The sequence below is a fragment of the Pristis pectinata genome, chromosome 13 (assembly GCF_009764475.1).
Source record: "Pristis pectinata isolate sPriPec2 chromosome 13, sPriPec2.1.pri, whole genome shotgun sequence".
In the NCBI taxonomy this organism is placed as follows: domain Eukaryota; kingdom Metazoa; phylum Chordata; class Chondrichthyes; order Rhinopristiformes; family Pristidae; genus Pristis; species Pristis pectinata.
Genome location: NC_067417.1, coordinates 41,076,298 through 41,096,047, shown reverse-complemented (window position 1 = coordinate 41,096,047; position 19,750 = coordinate 41,076,298). Strand labels below are relative to the sequence as shown.

Sequence of the window (19,750 nt, the reverse complement as noted above, 5' to 3'; positions counted from 1 at the left end):
GGGTAACACTTGCCAAGTCACAAGGTAGCACAGTATGACATGCAGTTTGACAAAAGTGATTCTGGCTTGCATTGTTCTGTGCCCATATGGAGCCTGGCTGGGTCATGGATCCATGGTTTTGGAGTGTGTGAAATAGACCGTTCTGTTTTGTTTTATGAACCATTAACCTCGTCAGAGTAATTCACACAGAAAATCAACATGCACGGCTGCACTAATCTGGAAAGGTAATCGTTTTTTTGAAGTAGAACCTGCTGGTATTTGATGTACCAACAGCAGATAATCTTTTAGTAAATGCACACCAAGAGCATGGACACTTACAAGAACTAGGGCAGAAAATGCTGTCAAAGTCCTCAATCCCCCATTACTTCCACCTCCAGAAAACAATATTATAGCACAATGGGAATCAATTTTCAACTTGCCTCTCTGGTGAGAATCTAATATTGCAAATAGGCCACCCATGGTAGGAAGTAGCTGAACTTGACCTCCATTGCTATCAAAGGAAGTTTTATAGGGTCAGGTTCCAAACAGTGCAGGCAATCCATTCCCTTGGTAACTACCCTGAACAGAAATTTGAAAATGAAGTTTGTTACTAAACATAAAAATATTTTTAATCAGTAATTTCTCTCGTGTAATGTTTTAGCATTATTATCTGAATGCCCCTTTAGATTAAATGACTGGCTGGAGGTCTCCTTATGACCTCAAGTTGAAACGTGCTGTGCTGTTTTTAATGATGTGTGGAGTTGGACAGGATTCAATTGCATCAAAAGAAAGCAGACCACACCTCCCCTTCATCATTAAATCTGGTTATTTTGCAGGAGCCTTTCCAAACTTTCTGAAGCATTCAACAGTACGAACTTAATAGAATGATATAAGGTGGGGACAAGATCGCTGGCGATTACTGAACTCTTCAAGCCCAGCTCTCAAAAGATGACAACCTGAACTCCATGCTCTCAGATGGTAGTGACAAGAATACGGAGCTCAATTCACAAGCCAGAAGGAGGTTTAACTCTTCATGTTTTTACTGGTAAGGTAAGCTACGTATGCTTGTATAGCGAGATATTCCTTTTCACTTCCTCCCAGCTCACTTTAGAGTTGAGTGTTAATGATATGTTTGGTGTGACAGGGAAGTTCATCACTCGTTGCATGAGCAAGCTGTGGCACTGTCACAAATGCCACTTGTCATTTCACATGGTAATAATGTTTAGTTTCAATATGTGTGAATGACCCCACATTATTTCTCAAAGAGGATGATTCATTATAGCTGCTGCTGCCAGCCCTCATTAGAAGTAGATACAGGACAATTGTGGTTTCAATCTAATGGCACCACACTTCTTTAATTGCCATTGGAATGAGCTTACAGCTGGTTGTGGCTCATTTATACACTGAGTGTAGCATCCTTATATTTCCTGTTTCTCTGCAGCAAGCACACAGAAGTACCATAAAACAATATACCATAAAAACAGTGTATACATCACACTAATGCAAAATACCATAAACCAATGTATACATCACACTGCTTTGAAGTTCCAAGTGTACACCACACTGATGTATAGTGCCATAAACAATGTATACATCACACTGATGTGAAGCACCATAACATTGTAATGCTGCTTTGTCATGTGATGTATTTACACTTTCATAATGTAAAGTCCCATGAATGAGTATATACATCACAAAACAAGGTACCATAAGACAATGTATAAATCACACTGGTATAAAGTATGATAAAACTGCTGGAGGAAAGATTAAAGCCCCATTTAAAACTGAAATGTTTATGCTGCCTGAAGCAACAGGTTCAAGTATATTCCAGACTGTCATCTGTAACTAAAACAGAAATTTAAATATGTATGCATTTTATTTTTGTAGTTTGGGACATCATCTGAACCTCTGAGTGAGATTTCAGCTGTGCACCAGCTCCCAACCATTCATTATCTATATATAAAGCACATCTAAGCTACTTAATTAGGGCACTGCCTTTTAAGAACTCCCAAATATTCATTACTCTGGATTCAGCACAGGGGGCTCAGTTGAACCAATTAGAAGTATAACAGTGAAACGACAAACTGAATTGAAAGATTCTTAAAAGCTTGTTAAAGCTACCTGAAGTACATAATCAAATTTGAAGAGTTGCACAGTTTTTCATGTGCTTTGGTTTTCCCTGAGAATGGGAGGTATGAGGCGACGCAGGAAGATTGTGTTTTTATGTGCCTGCTTTCTTGGATCTGTATCTCTTTTGCTTTGTATAATGCAAGCACAGGACATGAACTCAATGGCAATGGACCGCAGGCTGCGTACTCAGGATCCTCAGCAGCCTCATACAAGAGCAAACAGGCTCGAGGATAGGAGCGCCCACCACAGCATTTTCTGGCATCAGAGACAGTACAAGTCAAGGCACTTTGTGGAATCTGTGCAGATTATGGACTCAAACCTAAATCACAAGACTAAGAAAGTACAGCCTCTTAGAAAGCCTAAAAGCATTGACAGTATGAAATGGTTGGGAGAGGACAATGAAATTATTGAGGCTTCAAACAATGGTCTGGACAAGGGGACTGTGCAGGAATTGGCAAGCACCAATAGCACAGCACCACAGATAAAACAAAACGAGAAGAAGCGAAAGAAGCCAGCAAAAGCAAGCATGCAATGCCTCTGGTTTGATGGGTTCCACTCAGTCGATTTCCTACATGGAGCAGATTCAAGCAAACCCCTCACTTGGTTCAGTCAGAGAGACCGAGAGCTGATGAAGCTCCTGGCTGGAGGATCTGTCCTAAAGGCTGGATACCTCACTTGGGGAGAGCAGACGGTCTGTGTGGTGTTGAGCATTAACAATTCCCTAGCTGTAGAGGGCAGCAGAGACCAGTGCCAAGCGGGAGCCTGTGGATTAGTGAAGGGACTGAGTGACCTGCGGGAAGTCACTGCTTTTCACCTGGACCGAATCCTAGGCCTCAACATCAGTCAGCCAGTGGTCGCACGCCGGCTGAACTCCCACCTGCTGCCGCACCAATACACAGACGGTTCGGCGAAGCCCGTTGTGTGGTGGGACCCACGGACACCTTTACTTCAAGGTACCAGCCAGCAGCAGGATGCCTTCCACATGGCCCAGTTCTCAACTGTCTTTAGGAATTGCCGAGCAGGGGGAGGTGAAGTGTGTGTCTGGGACAACAGTCCAGACCTACAGAAGATGAAACTGTTGGATTATTTTTTCCAGGTAAATCTAACACAAAACATTTGGTTATGCAGCATCTCACACTGGGGGGAAATGACTCTGCTTGTTTCTGAGCCCTATGCCACATTGGGGCATTTGGAGCAGAGGACAGTACAGATTCACCAGAATGTACAGGCTTTAGAGGGTTAAATTACGAGGACAGATTGCTTGTATTCCCCTGACTATAGGAAATTAATGGGTGGTCTGATTGAGGGGTTTTGAAAAGAGTTGGTGGGGGTAAAATGGAGGGCGTATGGCCTTGAGGTTCATTGACATGAATGAAATGTTTCAGGGGTAGAGTAAGGGTGTCCAAGATGACTACTGACCAGGTATGAGTTTCTATATATGCTTTCCCTGGTGGACACCAGGATCAAGGATGTAAAATAAGATATCTTTATTAGTCACATGTACATCAAAACACATAGTGAAATGCATCTTTACGTAGAGGGTTCTTGGGGGCAGCCCGCAAGTGTCGCCACGCTTCTGGCGCCGACATAGCATGGCCAGAACTTCCTAGCCCGTACATCTTTGGAATGTGGGAGGAAACCGAACACCCGGAGGAAACCCACGTAGACACGGGGAGAACGTACAAGCTCCTTACAGACAGCGGCCGGAATTGAAACCGGGTCACTGGCACTGTAATAGTATTACGCTAACCGCTACACTACTGTGCCTGCCCACAAGGTTAAAGTCAGGGATGGCACACTGGCACAGCTGGTAGAACCAGTAACCCAGGTTCAATCCTGATCTAGGGTGCTGTCTATGTGGAGTTTGCATGTTCTCTCTGTAACCACCTGGGTTTCCTTCAGTGTTCTGGTTTCCTCCCACATCCCAAAGATGTGCTGGTTAGTAAGTTAATTGGTCACTATAAATTGCCCCGTGTGTAGGTGAGTGATGTTTGGGGGGTGGAGTTGATGGAAGTGTGGGAAGAGTAAAGTAGGATTGGTCTGACTGGGTGTTTGGTCAGCGCGGACTTGTTGGCGAAGGGCCTGTTTTGGTGCTGTATGACTCTTTGACCTAGGCATTTCAGGCTTACAGTCAGAAAGCACTTCTTTTGATAAAGGTGAGTATAATTTTGGAGTTCTCTCCCTCAAAAGGTTGTGGACTCTGTAATAATTGAAACTGTAAATTGCAGGGGTTGCTAAACTTGCGTTAGTTATCAAAGAAAAGGAGCAGAGGTGGGAAGCTGGAGATACGGACTCAGGAACTCTCCAACCAGCAGCACTGTGAGAGAATCTTCACCAGAAGCACTACAAAGGTGGAAGAAGGCAGCTCACCATCAGGTTCTCGAGATCAATTAGGGATGGGTAATAACCGCTGTCAATGCAGCCTAGCTCCTCAAGATGAATAAATAAAAAGCATCATCAGCGCTGATCTAACTGAATGGGGAAACAGTTGATGGCTGACTTCAGTCCCTCAGATGACTTTATGTTCTTCCTTGTCCACCTGCCCCCAGTGTTCAAGTGATATTATATAATAAAAAAAAGCTGGGAAGAACCCAAGGCAAGGTCCTGGCCACAGGTCCACGTTGCGCTCCACTGCTGGAAGTGATGCAGGAATTTCCAGGTCGATGCTCCCTATACTGAGGGGTGACTCAAGAGAGACTGCAGATGCTGAAAGTTTGAAGCAACACACAAAGTGCTGGAGGAACTCAGCGGATCAGGCAGCACCTATGGAGGGAAATGGACAGTCAACGTTTTGGTGCGAGACCCTTCATTAGGACTGGAAAGAAAGAGGGGGGAGAGCCAGTATCAAAAGCTGAAGGGAAGGGTCGGAGCAAGAGCTGGCAGGTGATAGGTGAATCCAGGTGAGGGTGGATGATAGGCAGGTGGGGGCAGGAGAGTGGGAATGATGTAAGAAGCTGGGAGGTGATAGGTGGAAGTGAGAAAGGGCTGAAGAAGATGAAATCTGTTAGGACAAGACAGCGGACCATGGAACAAAGGGAAGGAGGTGAGGAGGGGAACCAGAGGGAGGGATGTGTGGGTGATGGGCAGATCGAGAGGGCGGGGGAGGGGAAGAGAAGGGGTTGGTGGGGCCGGTGGGATAAGGGAAAACAAAGAGGGGGACGGAGGAGAGTAGTTACCGAAGTTAGAGAAATTGATGTTCATGCCATCAGGTTGGAGACTACCAAGGTGGAATGTGACTGCTGTGTTCCCTTCCGATGCTGTCCATCCCTATGGCCATTTGCTTTTTGTGGACAGGACTTCCTGCTTCCAAGGCTTACAGCACAGAAAAGGGTGCTACTTGCCCCATTGTTCCTGAACTAACTGAATCATTGCGTGAGTAGCTGCATCAATGGTCCCATATTATGCCCCATAGCCTTGCAGACTTCTCCTTTACAGTATAGAGGCCTTCAGCTCATTGTATCAGTGATGACTCTTTGGAAGAGCTATCTAGAACATTTAAAGCTATTGACAAAGGAACTAGCAGGGAAATGAGGAGAAATGTTTTCTGACAGAAGCTTGCTATGGAAGAGCTATCCAATTCATTTCCAGTATTTTCCTATTGTGCTGCAATTTAGCCCTCTTTAAGAATCTGTCCAATTGCCTTTTGAAATTCCCATAAAAGCCACTGTTGACATTTAAATGACTTCCATTTCATAGCAAGCTTCTGTCAGAAAACATTTCGCCTCATTTCCCTGCTAGTTCCTTTGTCAATAGCTTTAAATGTTCTAGTTGCTCACCCACTTGCCAGAGGAAACAGTTCCTCCATACTTCCACAAACCCCTCATAGTTAGCGGTCTCGCAGGATGAGAAGGTTGTCCTCTCAAGAATGATGGAAAAAAAAATTAGGTCTATATTCTGTGGAGTTTAGAGAGATGATCTTATTGAGACAAATGAGGGGCATGACAGGTAGATGTTGAGATGTTTCCACTTGTGGAAGAATCTCAAATGAGGGGACATAGTTACAAGATAAGGAGGTGGCCATATAGAACTGAGGTACGTAGGAATTTCTTCTCAGAGAGGGTGGTGAATCTCTGGAATTCTCTGCCCTGAAGAGTTGTGTGGGCTAGATCACTGGAGATATTTAAAGTGGAAGTAGATCAATTTCTGAAAGATGTGGGAATTGAGGGCAATGGGGATTTGGCACAGCAGAGGACTTGAGACTAGGGGCAGATCAGCTACGATTGTATTGAATGATGGGGCAGGTCTGAGGGGCCGAGTGGCCTACTTCTGATCCTTATTCTCTTGTGTTCGCCTCTAAAATCCCTCTGGATGTCCTTCCTAAAGTTTTATGCCTGGAAGTCTGTGCAATACCCCAGCTGACGCCTAACCACGGCTTTGTTGAGGTTAGCACCCATTACTTGCTCTTGCATTGATAAGCAAAGAGAGTTAGTAACACACTTTGTCTGAGGTGGAAGAAGTAAGCTGACAGAACGCAGTGAGGGAAGGGCTGGGGTAAAGGCGGTTTCCAACACAAATCACTCCTGTCACACTGAAACAGGTAAAGTTGCCGATCATCTGAATTGTACTGCTCCCTCCACAGTGCCTGACAAGGCTGAATGTTACTGTGGTAGAACTGAAGTTGTGATTACACATAACAGCTGGAGGAACTGGATGGAAAGAAGAACGATTTTACAATTATGTGGCACCTATTTCAAATTTAGTGGACCAGTGAAGTTCTCCTGAAAAAGGAGGGGAAAATATGCATGGGGGTAAAAAAAAGTGGGGCTAACTGGATAATGGTATCAAAGAGCCGCACAGTCATGATGGACTGAATGACCTATTTGTGTCCTGTGTGATCTGTGAGTGTCTGGTAACCCACTTGGTAACGGAAGCAGCAGCCTCTGCCTTTTATTTATGAGGAAATATTGGGCCCTCACCTGAGATGTACCAGCAGATTAAAATGTCGAGGCTGTAGTTCAGGAGGTTGTGATTTTAAATTATCTAAGAATCTGCTGTCAGTTTCGGCTTGTAACCTCATTTGCCAATGTTTATGATAACAAAAGGTTTCTGTGAAATAAAAGATCAGCCCTCCGTGCACTAATGCAGTTGGACAGTAGGGGCCGCACATTCTCAACAGGAACTCTTGTCCCTACCGCTCAAATATTATTTTTCTGGTCTGCTCCACAAATCATTCCTGGGCCAAGCAGAAACCAGCTCCCAAATCTCACTGTAACTAAGGTTTGTCTCCATTTTCTTACAATAGTTTGCAATGCAGTGCAAGGAATTGGATAATAATTCACCTCATAAAATCAAAAGATTGCAGATGCTAGAAGTCTGAAATATAAGCAGAAAATGCTGTAAATCCTCAGTAGCATCTGTAGAGAGAGAAATGGAGTTAATATTTCAATAAAACTTGTATAAAGATCTCTGGTAAATACTCCACTCATGATACAATTATATGAGCAAGCCTAGCTCTCAGACATAGTTAGAATATGAAAGTTATTTTAAAACTATCAGTCCTCTTTGGTTGGCAATCTTTATCCTAAATGTTGTTATTTATTCAGAGGTATATGTTAGCATGGAGGGTAATAGCTAGAAGAGAGCAGGGCTGTGCAGGGGAATTTCACTTAACCACTTTTGGAGAGTATGTGACATGTACACATACTCTCTCTCTCTCTCTCTCTCTCTCTCTCTCTCTCATATACACACACACACACACACACACACACACACACACGCATACAATCGTACAGGTGCACACATGGATATATATACATACACACACATAAGCAAATTGTTGCATGCATGCACACACACAGCTCATAAATGCACACACGGTTTACATGGACAACCATGCACCCTGCTCAAACACACGAGGGAGGGGGCGACGAGGGAGGGAGGGAGGGATAATCACACACACCTCAAACACACACGTACTGCTCAAATCTGTGCATTAAACTTATTTGTTTATACACACACCTTTAAATTGCTATGGGAGACAGGGAGAGGAGGTTGGTTCTCTTTCCCTGCTGACCTCCAAGCCCTCTGCCCACAGCTCTATAAGAGGAAGATGTTGCTGCTTTATTGAAGACCATAGATTCTCTATTAGCTGCTTTACCTCATGATTCCTCTCAGAATTCTCTGGATGGAACACTCAGGGCAATCATCCTGAACTATGGGCAAGCTCTGGCAAGGATCTTTGGAGCCTGTACAAGGGCAGAGGATGTGTGAGGGAGAAATTTATGTGACTCCCCTGCCCCTAAAATGCCATGTACCATGAAATTCAGATTGGTTGCACCTGTCTTTTGGAGAGCCTTGGTGCCAGTGCTGCCATTTTAGAGCCTAGTACTCCAGTGGCAACCTCACAATGTGAGTGGGTGATGAGAGAGGTCCTGATGGAATAGCTGACAGTGTGTGCAGCTGAGGATACAGGTGTGAGGCTTGCAGCAGAGCAATCAGTGGATGAGAGTGAGGGGTGAACATGAATGTCCTCTTGCTAGGTCAATGATGTGGGATGTGGTGAACAGGCCAGTGTGTAAGACTGGTGGCGCAGGAGGTGGGTTATGGCATTTGATATTGATGACGTGCGTGAGGTCATTGAATTTTGAGCGGCACTGAGGTCCTGGCATTAACCTCCTGGGTTATCCACTCCCTTGGCTTTCTGAGCAAGTGCCTGGAGAGTCGCTGGTCCTCTGACAATGCAGGAGATCCTTAACACTTCCAAGGACTCTCTTCCAAGGACACCAGCACACAATAAGGAAACCCTGGAGCCAATTCTGCCTCCTGTTGACCCATTCTTTGCTGCTTCCCCACTTGGCAAGACTTGTAGAAAGCTTGTTACCCATGCTATTAACAAAACATGTCCACTTTCAGAGCTCCAGCCTAGCTTCAACAAGTGTAAGCTTACCTTCTTCAGAACTAGCCACCCACACTAGTGGCCTCCTGCTGATGCATCAACTAATGAACAACACAGGGGTCGCGTAAATGGACAGGCAGTAGGAAGGTGATGTGCTACTTACATCCCCGTCTGTGGCCACCAGTGAGAGTTACCTGCAGAAGCAAAATTCTGTAGATGCTGGAAATCTGAACTAAAATAGAAGCTGCTGAATTTAAATGTCTTTCCAATTTAGTGAACTGCACTTGGTGCTTACAATGCAGTCTCAGCTACAATGGGGAAGCCGAATGCAAACTAGGTAATCCTTTGCAGAATGCCTCCCACCAGACCTTTGAGAGTGCCACCAAGTTCCCAGTTGTCTGTCACTTTAATTCTCCAGCACACCCCCACGCTGACCTCACAGTCTTTCACCTCCCACATTTATTGACGAAGCCCAATGCAAGCTCAAGGAACGGCCCCCCGCCCTCTGACCAGGCACAGTACAGCCCTCCAAAACAAACACTGATTTCAACAGTTTTGGAGGGTCAGCGGTTCTAGCCTTTGTTGTTCACATGTGCAGCTTTTCCTTTGACGTTCTCTTTTCTGCTGGTAACTTCTAATTCATTACCTTTTTCCATTGACATCCCTACCAGACCAATTTCTGTTTTTCACTAAATGTCTTTAACCCAGCTCCACTACCTCTCATGTTTGTCCACGTTATCACAAACCTTCCCCTTTGTTCTCTGACCCCCCCCCACCCTTTTCTACACATTAAGACTCACACTATTTATAAATTCATCAACCTGAAACACTCATTCTGTTTCTCTCTCCACAGGTACTGCCTGACCTTCTGAGTATCTCCAGCATTTTCTGTTTTTGTTGCTATTCCCATGCTGTTTTTTTTGCAGGCCTGTTTACTTGGGCCTCCATGGTCAGTGCAAGTAGTCATCAAACAGGTGGTTCATTTTGCTTCTCCAGCGAAGCAAATTGGAGGTCTCTTTCTCCTTGGTGAATCAAATAAGGTTTTACGAAAACACCTTTAACTAGTGCAGTGTTTCAGATTATGGAGACACAAGAGACTGCAGATGCTGGAATCTGGAGCAACAAACAATCTGCCGGAGGAACTCAGGAATTCCTTTCCTCCCACAGATGCTGCTCGACCCGCTGAGTTCCTCCTGCAGATTGTTTGTTGCTCCAGATTCCAGCATCTGCAGTCTCTTGTGTCTCCATAATCTGAAACACTGCACTAGTTAAAGGTGTTTTCGTAAAACCTTATTTGATTCACCAAGGAGAAAGAGACCTCCAATTTTAGTTCAATACATTGAATGGATAACCCCTGCCTTGTTCAGACTGGTGCAGACATTAATCATGTTCAAACAATGAAATCTTGGATTGTCAATCAGCAGCAGACAGATCCTGTTAGCTGATACGATGCAGCACTGATAGTTGTTGCAAAGGGCAACAGCCACACTTCCCAGCCTCAGGCAGGCAGTGGAGAGGTTGTGAGAGATGACATTGAGATTGTAGGATCCTTTGGAAGTAAGTACGGAGGATTTGATACTAAAATTTACCCCCCAAAAAATACAGAGTATATTATTAAATGATATAGCCTTTAATGGCTTGAAGAATTTCCATAACAGTTAATAGTGTCCGCATCAGTGAATTATTTTTAAAGATCTGCCCATTTAAAGATTATGTACTTATTTAAAAAATAAATATTGACAATATAACTAATGGCTGTAATCCCAGTGAACTGTTTTTTGTTCCCCTCTTGTACACTGGGGTACATCTGCTGAGACCCACACAGTGGATGTGCCTGTAACCAAGCAGTTCCCTGACAGAGGCTGTAGGACAGCCCTTCACACAACAGGGTACTGGACTTGAGACACCTGCACCACAGAACTCCTCATCCAGTCTTAAGAGGGTAGTGCAAATTTCTGCAGATTTCCCAGCTCTGGGGCTGAGAAATCTGTCTACTGAACCAGCACCAAGTTAACTCGAAGCCAATAACACAACAACACCAGAAGCAGGACTACTCCTGCCTGCCTTGCCGTTCAGTATGATCATGGCTGATCTCTGCTGGCCTCAGCTCCACTTCTGTGCCAGTTCCCCATAGCCCTCAATTCTTCAATCTTTCAGGTATTTATGTAATTCCGCATTGAATATATCTAATGATCTAGCGTTCACTACCCTCAGGGGCAGAGAACTCCAGAGATTCACTACCCTCTGACAGAAGAAATTTCCATGCACCTCAGTTTTAAGTAATCAGCCCCATATCTTGTAATCATGTCCTCTTGTTCATGACTCTCCCACTGGCGAAAACATCTTGACATGTACCCTAACACGCCCCCGAGGAATCTTTATGTGTTTGACTAAAGTCACCCCTCATTCTTCTTATCTCCAAGGAATACAGTTTCAAACTGTCTAACTTCTTTTGATAAGACAACCCTTTCATCCCAGGAATTAGCTTGGTTGAATGTCCTTTGAACTGCCTCCAATGCTACTGTATCCTTTGTTTGGTAAGGGGACCAAAATTGTGAGCAGTATTCCAGGTGAGGCCTCACTAATATTCTATGCACAACCTCCCTATTTCTAAACACCAACAACTGTAACACAACCTCCCTATTTTTAAACTCCATCCCCTTTGCAATAAAAGCCAACATGCTGTTTTCCTTCTTAAGTACTTGTTGGAACTGTCTGCTGACTTCTTGTGATTTCATACACTGGAACACGCCGATCTCTCTGACCTTCACTCACTCACGGTCTCTCTCATTTTAGATAATAATCTCACTTTTATAGATTCATGAAGTTATGCAGCACAAAAACAGGCTCTTCGGCCCAACTTGTCCATGCTGACCAAGGTGCCTAGATTTGCCTGCAGTTGGCCCATATCCCTCTGAACCTTTCCTATCCATGCACCTGTCCAAATGTCTTTCAAATATTCTAATTGTTCCTGCGATTCCTTCCTCTTACTGGGCCATTGTTCCTACTCTCTCTTCCACTTATCCAGCTGTGATTCCCTCACTTCCTAACAAATCACTGAGACCACGGTTCTTGTACTCCTTCCTACTCACCAGGGCCCGGGTTCCTGTGCTCCTTTTAAACCGACCAGGGTCCCGTTTTCCCACACTCCCTTTAAACTTACCAATTTCACAGGGAAACTTATTGTAATACCATGGAGACACAGTTCTGATGCAGGGTTTTGACCCAAAACGTCGACAATTCCTTTCCTCCCACAGATGCTGCTCAGCCTTGTGAGTACTTCCAGCAGATTGTTTGTTGCTTATTATAATACCATGTAACATCAAGAAAAAAGTGATTAAAGATGTGTTGGGGTATTAATATAAATAACATTCAATAGTCCAGAAAATCTGCTAGGTCGGCCCCACCAAAGTCCCGAGTATGCTGGATATAGAATTCACTGTAGTACCTTTGGTGTGAATTCTATGCCACAAGTCCAGCAGGTGGCCATTCAGATGAATGGGAGAAATCAGCTGGCGGAGAAACGTAAGTAAACCTTTTCATTTGATTTAATTAAGTCAGTTTAAATTTTTAATTGTGCGTGTGTAATCATTTTTATTTTTTAATGCTATCTTTTTGTTTAGCTAGCCTTGAGTAATCTTGAATGTGAATATCAAAAGTATTCATAAACTTTCAATTTAAGCAGAAGAATGGAGAACCAGTGAACGTCGGGGTGGAACAGTTCCCTTTCAGGGTTGTTCTGTTTACACAGCCGGCTGCAGGAGGTCTTGTGCTGCCTTTCGTTTTGTGATGAGCTGGGTGCCGGACTCCTGTTGGAAAACAGCACCAGGGACTGTGCTGAATGAAGCAGCGTGATCCAAGGTCAGGGGCCACCAGCAGTCGCAGGGCAGCAGAAGAGTCGCCGCGTGCTCTGAGATGTAATGAGCCGAGAAACAGGAGGATAGTATCTCGTTACCACCGCACTCTGAGAACTAGTCTGGTCTCAGCAAAGTGGTAACGAGCCAGATTACCAGCAATGCGTCCCACTGATCAGTTTAGCAGAGAATGTGGTTGTAATGATCCATCTGTTTCCTGGAAAGCTGAAGCTCCATGGAACAGGACAGGGATCGTGCTTGGTGACTGTCCTACCTTTCAGTGTCGTTACTACAAGTCGAGGGATAGTAAACCTCTCTGAAAGAGATAATATCTCCATTCCTACAGATGGATGTTGGCATCTCTTACCAATAACAAAAATAGCCTTGCAGCAGGAGATTATTCAGCTGCTGTATTCCTGTGGCCATGTATATATTGTTCATTGACCTGCAACATTACCTCCTGCTTCTCCACAAATGCTGCCTTCCCTGCCAAGTTCTTCTGTCCTTATTCCATATTACATCGTAATATCTCCTTTGTGTCTTGGACTCAATCATGTTCAGTAAATGCACTTTGCATGCTATTGACAGGAACTCTATTCATTTCTTCCATAAGTATTTTGTTTATTTCAGGATGTTGAGATAATTTTGGCCAGCTTTAACAGAGGGAAGGATAAGCACACAGTTACTTTCAGTGATTTGGATTGGTAAGTGTTCATACAGTACCCAGAAAAATGTTAAATTCCAAGTAGTGCATAAAAGTTGCAACAGCAAACCAGGCCATTTGGCCCAAACAGGCCATTCTAGCACTTTGTCCAATGGGCCTTTGTTGCTGTAAGGAAGATTGGCTTTTATTCCTGTCACTTCCTGCATGAGAATTTCAAATTTCAGAAGTGAGTCAGAAGCTGGTGACGGAGAGGATTGTCTGAGAAGAAGCCTGAGCCATTCCCACGCCTCTACACAGTGGAGTGGTCATGTGAAAGTGTAAAACAGCAGATAGCAATTCAGCACTTATGATCTTAAGTCACTGGGGAATGGAGTAAAATGGGCTGTCTCACCCCACAGACAAAGTTAAGATTTACTAAGGGACAGCACCTTTCATCAAGTTCCAGGAATATTTTGCCTGCCTTCTCCATCCAACGATATTTTGAAATAAGTTGCTTTTAAGAACTGGAAGAAAAGTAAAATAAATAGAATTGTGTTGGAAGTTTACACGTGTGATCAATTCATACTTAGAATTTTTTAACTTGTTCTCCAGTTTGATATGGTGTGGGAGGGTTGACACTAATGAACAACAATTTAAGAATAAAAAACAAAATCTGCAGAAGAAAAGAGAAATGCTGGACTTGCACAACGTTCCTGGTAGCATATAGTCATACAGCACAATAACCCATCGAGTTTGCACTGACCATCAAGCGCTGAATTACACTAATCTTAATAAATCCCATTTTATTCCCCCCACTTTCCCATCAACTACCCCCCCCCCAAGATCCTACAAATCACCAGTGCACCGGGGACCAGTTAACCTACCAACCCTGCCCGTCTTTGGGATGTGGGCGCACATGGAGGAAGCCCAAGCGGTCACAGAGAGAACATGCAATTTGGGTTGCTGCAGCTGAGAGGCAGCAGCTCTACCAGCTGGGCCACCTGGAGTGAACAAAGTCAGTGATAATCTTTTACTGAACAGTACCAGAAGATTATTGCCTTCAGGCAGTAACTCCCTTGTCTCCAAAGGTGCTGCCTGTTGGGCTGATTGTTTGCAATGTTTTCTCCCTTTACTGAAGTGCTGCTGTCCTAATGTCAGCTTGGATAAAAATGGATTAAATTGGAAATCGTACCATATTCAGGGATAACATTTAACGCAGTAAACAAAATACTTAAACAGAACTGAACTATTGCAGGTTATGATGATGTGAAAATCCTCAATAGATTGGAAGCCCAACCAAACTAGAAATAAGAATCTTGCTATCTGGCAGGATTTAATAAAACAGAAAATGCTGGGGCTACTCCACAGGTCAGACAGCATCTGTGCAGAGGGAAACAGTATTAATGCTTCAGCTCAGAGAACTTTCATCAGAATGGAAGGTGACCTGAAATGTTAAATCCATTTTTCACTCTCCACAGATGCTGCCTGCCCAGCTGAGTATTTCCAACAATGTTTTTGTTTCAGATTTCCAGCATCTGCATTTTTTTTGCTTCAAAGACTATTTAATACTGTGGGCTCCATATCTATTGAAGGGATTTGAATGTAACATTACATTTTATTGTCCTCTTTGTAAAACTCACATTTCCAAAATACAAGGGCTTATTTGTTAATGTATCAAGTGCTTACAAAGTTAAATGGTTGAATTTGATTTTTGAAAGGTAGCTGCATTTGTTTCTAATGATAGATTTAATTAATAGCCTGAATTTAAAAGTTCGGATTCTGAATTTCCAATCCTTCCAAGATCCTCCCTTTCTCTGGGGCCTTGTCAAATTCAGCGACTGTTCAAGAATTCCACACTCCTCCAACCTGGCCTGCTGGGCGCCTGTCACCCAGCACTGAGAGCTGTGCCTTCAGTCACCTGGTCCCGAAGCTCAGAGGCTGCTCTTCTCTGATCACTCCCTTCCTTTAAGCATTTAAAACCTTGTCTTATAGTATCCATCTTTGGCTGGGTGTCCGTTTTCGTCTGATGCTGCTCCTTTAATGTGCCAAGGGATATTTTTCAGTGTTAAATGTGTCATTGGAATAGATTTTGTTTTGGATCAGTCTACATTTTAAAATACATGTAAATGTTTTTCTTGTTTGCTGTAGGTTACCTCTCAGAACTCTGAGGATCATTTCCTCACAGTGCCTGCCTGAAATGCTCCTACGTTCCCTGTATGAAGACCAGGAATATTGGCAGAGTAAAGGGCCAATCTCCCTTTTGAAACTGGTGGACAGAATTAATAAAAGAGCTCGGGTTTTATTTCAGCACATAACTGACAGTCAGGTAAAGCGTAAGAGACCATACATGTGAAAGGCAAATAGTATTTGAACTTGCGTAGTCAACAAGGAGTTAATTTCATATATATGGAACCTATTTGATCAGTGCAGAAATATTACCAGTGAATAGGATTCATTTTACATTCCTGAGGAGGTCCCAGCAAATGCCCCAAGCAGAAACAAGTTTTAGTTAGAGGTTTTTCTCTGTTCTTTGCTGCTTCCACACTACAAGTTTGATGCTCACAGACAGAGCACAACATATTGACATGACTTTTGGGATAGTTGGACACAACTGGAATAGTGTTTGACCTGATAATTCATGAGAAAGAACTGTAAGGGGAGCAGGATGCAATATGAATATTTTCTATGATCATTCATTTAGACAGGGGTATCACACGTAGACCTCTACATAATTCAGTGGGCTACCAATGAGAGATGCCTCATCACAAAATTTGGCTCTGTGATATGTGTTGTTGATTATCTTTGTTTGAGCAGTGAGCTGTTCCAGTATAATTACAACACTGGCATGTACCTGACAACATGGAAAATTGCCCAGCTATGCCCTGTTCAAAAAAAGCAGGACAAATCCTACCCAGCTATTGACTGCCAATCAGTCTATTTCTCTGTCTTCAGCAAAGTCATGGAAAGTGCAGCCAACAAGAGCTATCAAGCGACCTCTGGTCTCCAACACCCTGCTTACCAGTGCAGAGTTTGGATTTCACCAGGACCACTCAGTACCAGACCTGAACACAGCATTGATTCAAACCTGGATGAAAGAGCTGAATTCCAGAGGTGAGGTGAGAGTGACTGCCCTTGATATCAAAGCAATGCTTGACTGAGTGTGGTATTAAGGAGTCCTCATAAAACCATAGTCATGGGCATCAGGGAGAAAACATTCCAGTGGCTAGAGTCATACCTTGCACATAGGGAAATGGCTGTGGTTATCTGAGGTCAGTCTCCCCAGGTCATCACTGCAGGACTTCCTCAGGCCAGTGTCCTTGGCTCTTTCATCAATGACCATTATTGAATGAGAAGAGGGGATGTCCACTGATGATTGCACAATGTTCATTTCCATACCCAGTTCCTCAGCAAATGAGGAGTAGCCAGCAGTCAGAATAGGCCAACAAATGCCAGGCAATGACCATCTCCGAAAAAAGAGTCTCACTACCAGCCCTCAATAGTGTTACCAATGCTGAGTCCCATACTATTGACCAGAAACTCAGGTGGACCAGCCATAATAAATACTGCAGCTACAAGGGCAGGTCAGACTCTGAGTATCCTGTGGTGAGTGACTCACTTCCTGACACCTCAAAACCTTTCCACCAATATAAGGCACCAGTCAGGAGTGTGATGGATTACCCTCCACTTGCTTGAACAAGTGCAACTCTAGCAACTCTCAAGAAGTTCAATACCATCCAAGAGAAGGCAGCTTACTTGATTGACACCACCTTAAACATTCATTACCCCCACCACTGGTGCACAATGGCTACAGTGTGTGCCATCCACAACATGCACCGCATTTACTCACCTGAGCTACTTCAACAGCACCTCCCAAACCTGCAACCGCCAAGAAGGATAAGGGCAGCAGGTTCATGGAAGCAGTATCATCTACAGATTCCCTTCTAAATCACACAACATCTTGACTTGGAAATGTCTCGTCGATTTTTCATTGTCGCTGCATCTAAATCCTTCCCCAACAGCATCATCACAGAGACTGGAATGGTTCAAGAAGGCAGCTCCCCACCTCCTTCTGAAGGAGAATTAGGGATGGACAATAACATTGACCTTGCATTCACACAGAATTAAGAACATCTGCCCATTGTCTTTACCTACAGATACCCCAGCTACAGTAAAACTCTGACAGTTTGGCACCATCAGGACCTTGATGTTGGAACAGCAGATTTTCTGGAATATTAGTTGTTACTCCTATTATTACAGCAACACAACTTTTCCTTTTTTAACATGTTGCACAGTAATATAATAAATTTTCTGGTGAACCTGGTGAGTTTAAACAGTGTGGGAAACAGAATCTCGGTGAGTTTAAAAGGAGAGTGAGAAACAGACCCCCACAAACCTAATGCTAAACCGTCAGTGTTTCTAATGCCATATTATTGAAGTTTTATTGCTCTACAATATTCAGAGGCAATTATTCATGTTATTTTAATAAAGTACAAAAGCTAGTCTTGTCTCTTCCTTTTATCTAGTTGTAAGGGAAAATGCAAAAGTACAGTTAGCTAGCAGTGCAATTTAACTTTAAATCAGCCAGGCTGGATACTTAGTAATTAGATATTTAACCTTTAATATTTTTAGAAAAAGAGAAAATATCTGTCTGATTTATAACTAACCTTGACTGTTGACTTCAAGAATGGCCTTGAAACATCACACACTTTGGCAGCAAAACAATGCTTAATCTGTCACAGGGTATAATAAACTTGGGCAAAATATGAAAATTGCCACCAGTTCTCTATTGACCATTTTATTCTATTACCCAAGGCAAATATCTACAAGGTTTCTATCTTTACAAAACAGCTCAAAGTCTGTATTTGCATATGGTTCTGGCCAATTGAAATTTTGGTCTGTGTCATGGCTGTAGTATCTAATGCAACAGAGCCAGCAATGAACTTTGTCAATAAGTGAAAAGCAGGAACTGCAAGTGCTAGAAATCTGAAATAGAAAATGAAAATGCTATAATCACTTAGCAGGTCAGGCAGCATCTGCGGAAAGAGAAACAGAACTAACATTTGATGTCATCAGTTTCTGTTTCTCTTTCCATTACAGCCTTTTCCTGATCCGTCAGTAACTCTGTTCAATATTTTGATATAATTCAGCAAACGGTGCCTAATTCGTGCAGTTCTCTATAATCCACCATCTAGGTCAATGTTACATCTGATCTGTTATCTGTTGGTGAATGGGGTCTGTACTGTCTGTTCTTGGCCCAGTGTCAGAATGAAGTGGATTCATGCTCCTGTTCAGAGCTTTAATCACATGCTCTAGGTTGATGCCATCAAACGTGCCGTCTCTCACTTATGTCATTAAACTGAGACCTCCTTCTCCTTTTCAGGAGGAAGAGTGAGATCCCATGGTGCTATTTGAGAAGGAGCAGGGTTGTTCTTGTAGTATTCCAGCTGGAGACCTTCCAAGTTTGATTATGAGATGTTTTGACCGTGTGACATCTGATCATGTTACGTGTGATTATCTGTCATGCGCCAGCCTTCCTACATTTACTTAGTGACGGCTGAGTCCTTAGAATATCACTGCTTGTGATGTTGTGCCAGTTGTTGCAATGCCAGGTGTTCCAAGAGCCAAGAAACTACTCTTGAACAGAGACAGAGGGGAACCTGTGGGTGGAAACCCAACAGTGGAAGGGTGGGTAGAATCTGGCACAGCTAATTTGTATAGAGAAAGATCTCCTGAACACCCATGTGATAATAATTGCTTAACTAGTTGTAATATTGCTGAATGGACAATAAATATTGGCCAGTACACTAGGGGATAAACCCCTTGCTCCTCAAAATAATGTCATGGGATATTTTTACATTCATCTGCGGTTATTGTTTAATGTCTTATTTGAAAATGGCAGGTACAATAGTGTGGGATGATCTCATCCCACAGGGTGAGGTAGCCTCCATTTCCTTGAAGTGGAACTTAAATCCTCAACTGACAGAGCGATAATGTTACCTAGTGAGGCACTAGTGACGGCGACTGTAGAAAGAACAGCACAGAAGGAGATACTTCCTGTGCCATTATTCTCTTCTGTAGCATCATTTCCTCCCCATCCTCGTCCTCTTCAGACATTTATTTCATTTTCTTCAGTTCTAATCTCCCAACTCAATGGTCCAGTAACGGGTCAGCTGGGAACTTTCCCTTTCCCTTTCTCCTTGGTTCTTTCAGTGAGAATCCTTCATCCCATTTTCCCAAACTTCCACTTTTTCCTCACAGTGCAGAAGGCAGGTTTCTCTCTCACCTCTCTCTGTTTCCCATCTTGGCATC

The 19,750-nt window shown here is 43.4% G+C and overlaps 1 protein-coding gene across 1 annotated transcript; it reads left to right on the top strand.

The window, feature by feature from the left end:
- Window positions 1-2,275: 2,275 nt before the first annotated feature.
- On the top strand, window positions 2,276-18,560 carry LOC127577493 (Golgi-associated kinase 1A-like). Its single transcript, XM_052028720.1, has 3 exons — window positions 2,276-3,205; window positions 13,429-13,502; window positions 18,539-18,560. The coding sequence occupies exons 1-3, from the start codon at window positions 2,276-2,278 to the stop codon at window positions 18,558-18,560; spliced, it is 1,026 nt and encodes a 341-aa protein (XP_051884680.1).
- Window positions 18,561-19,750: the final 1,190 nt, after the last annotated feature.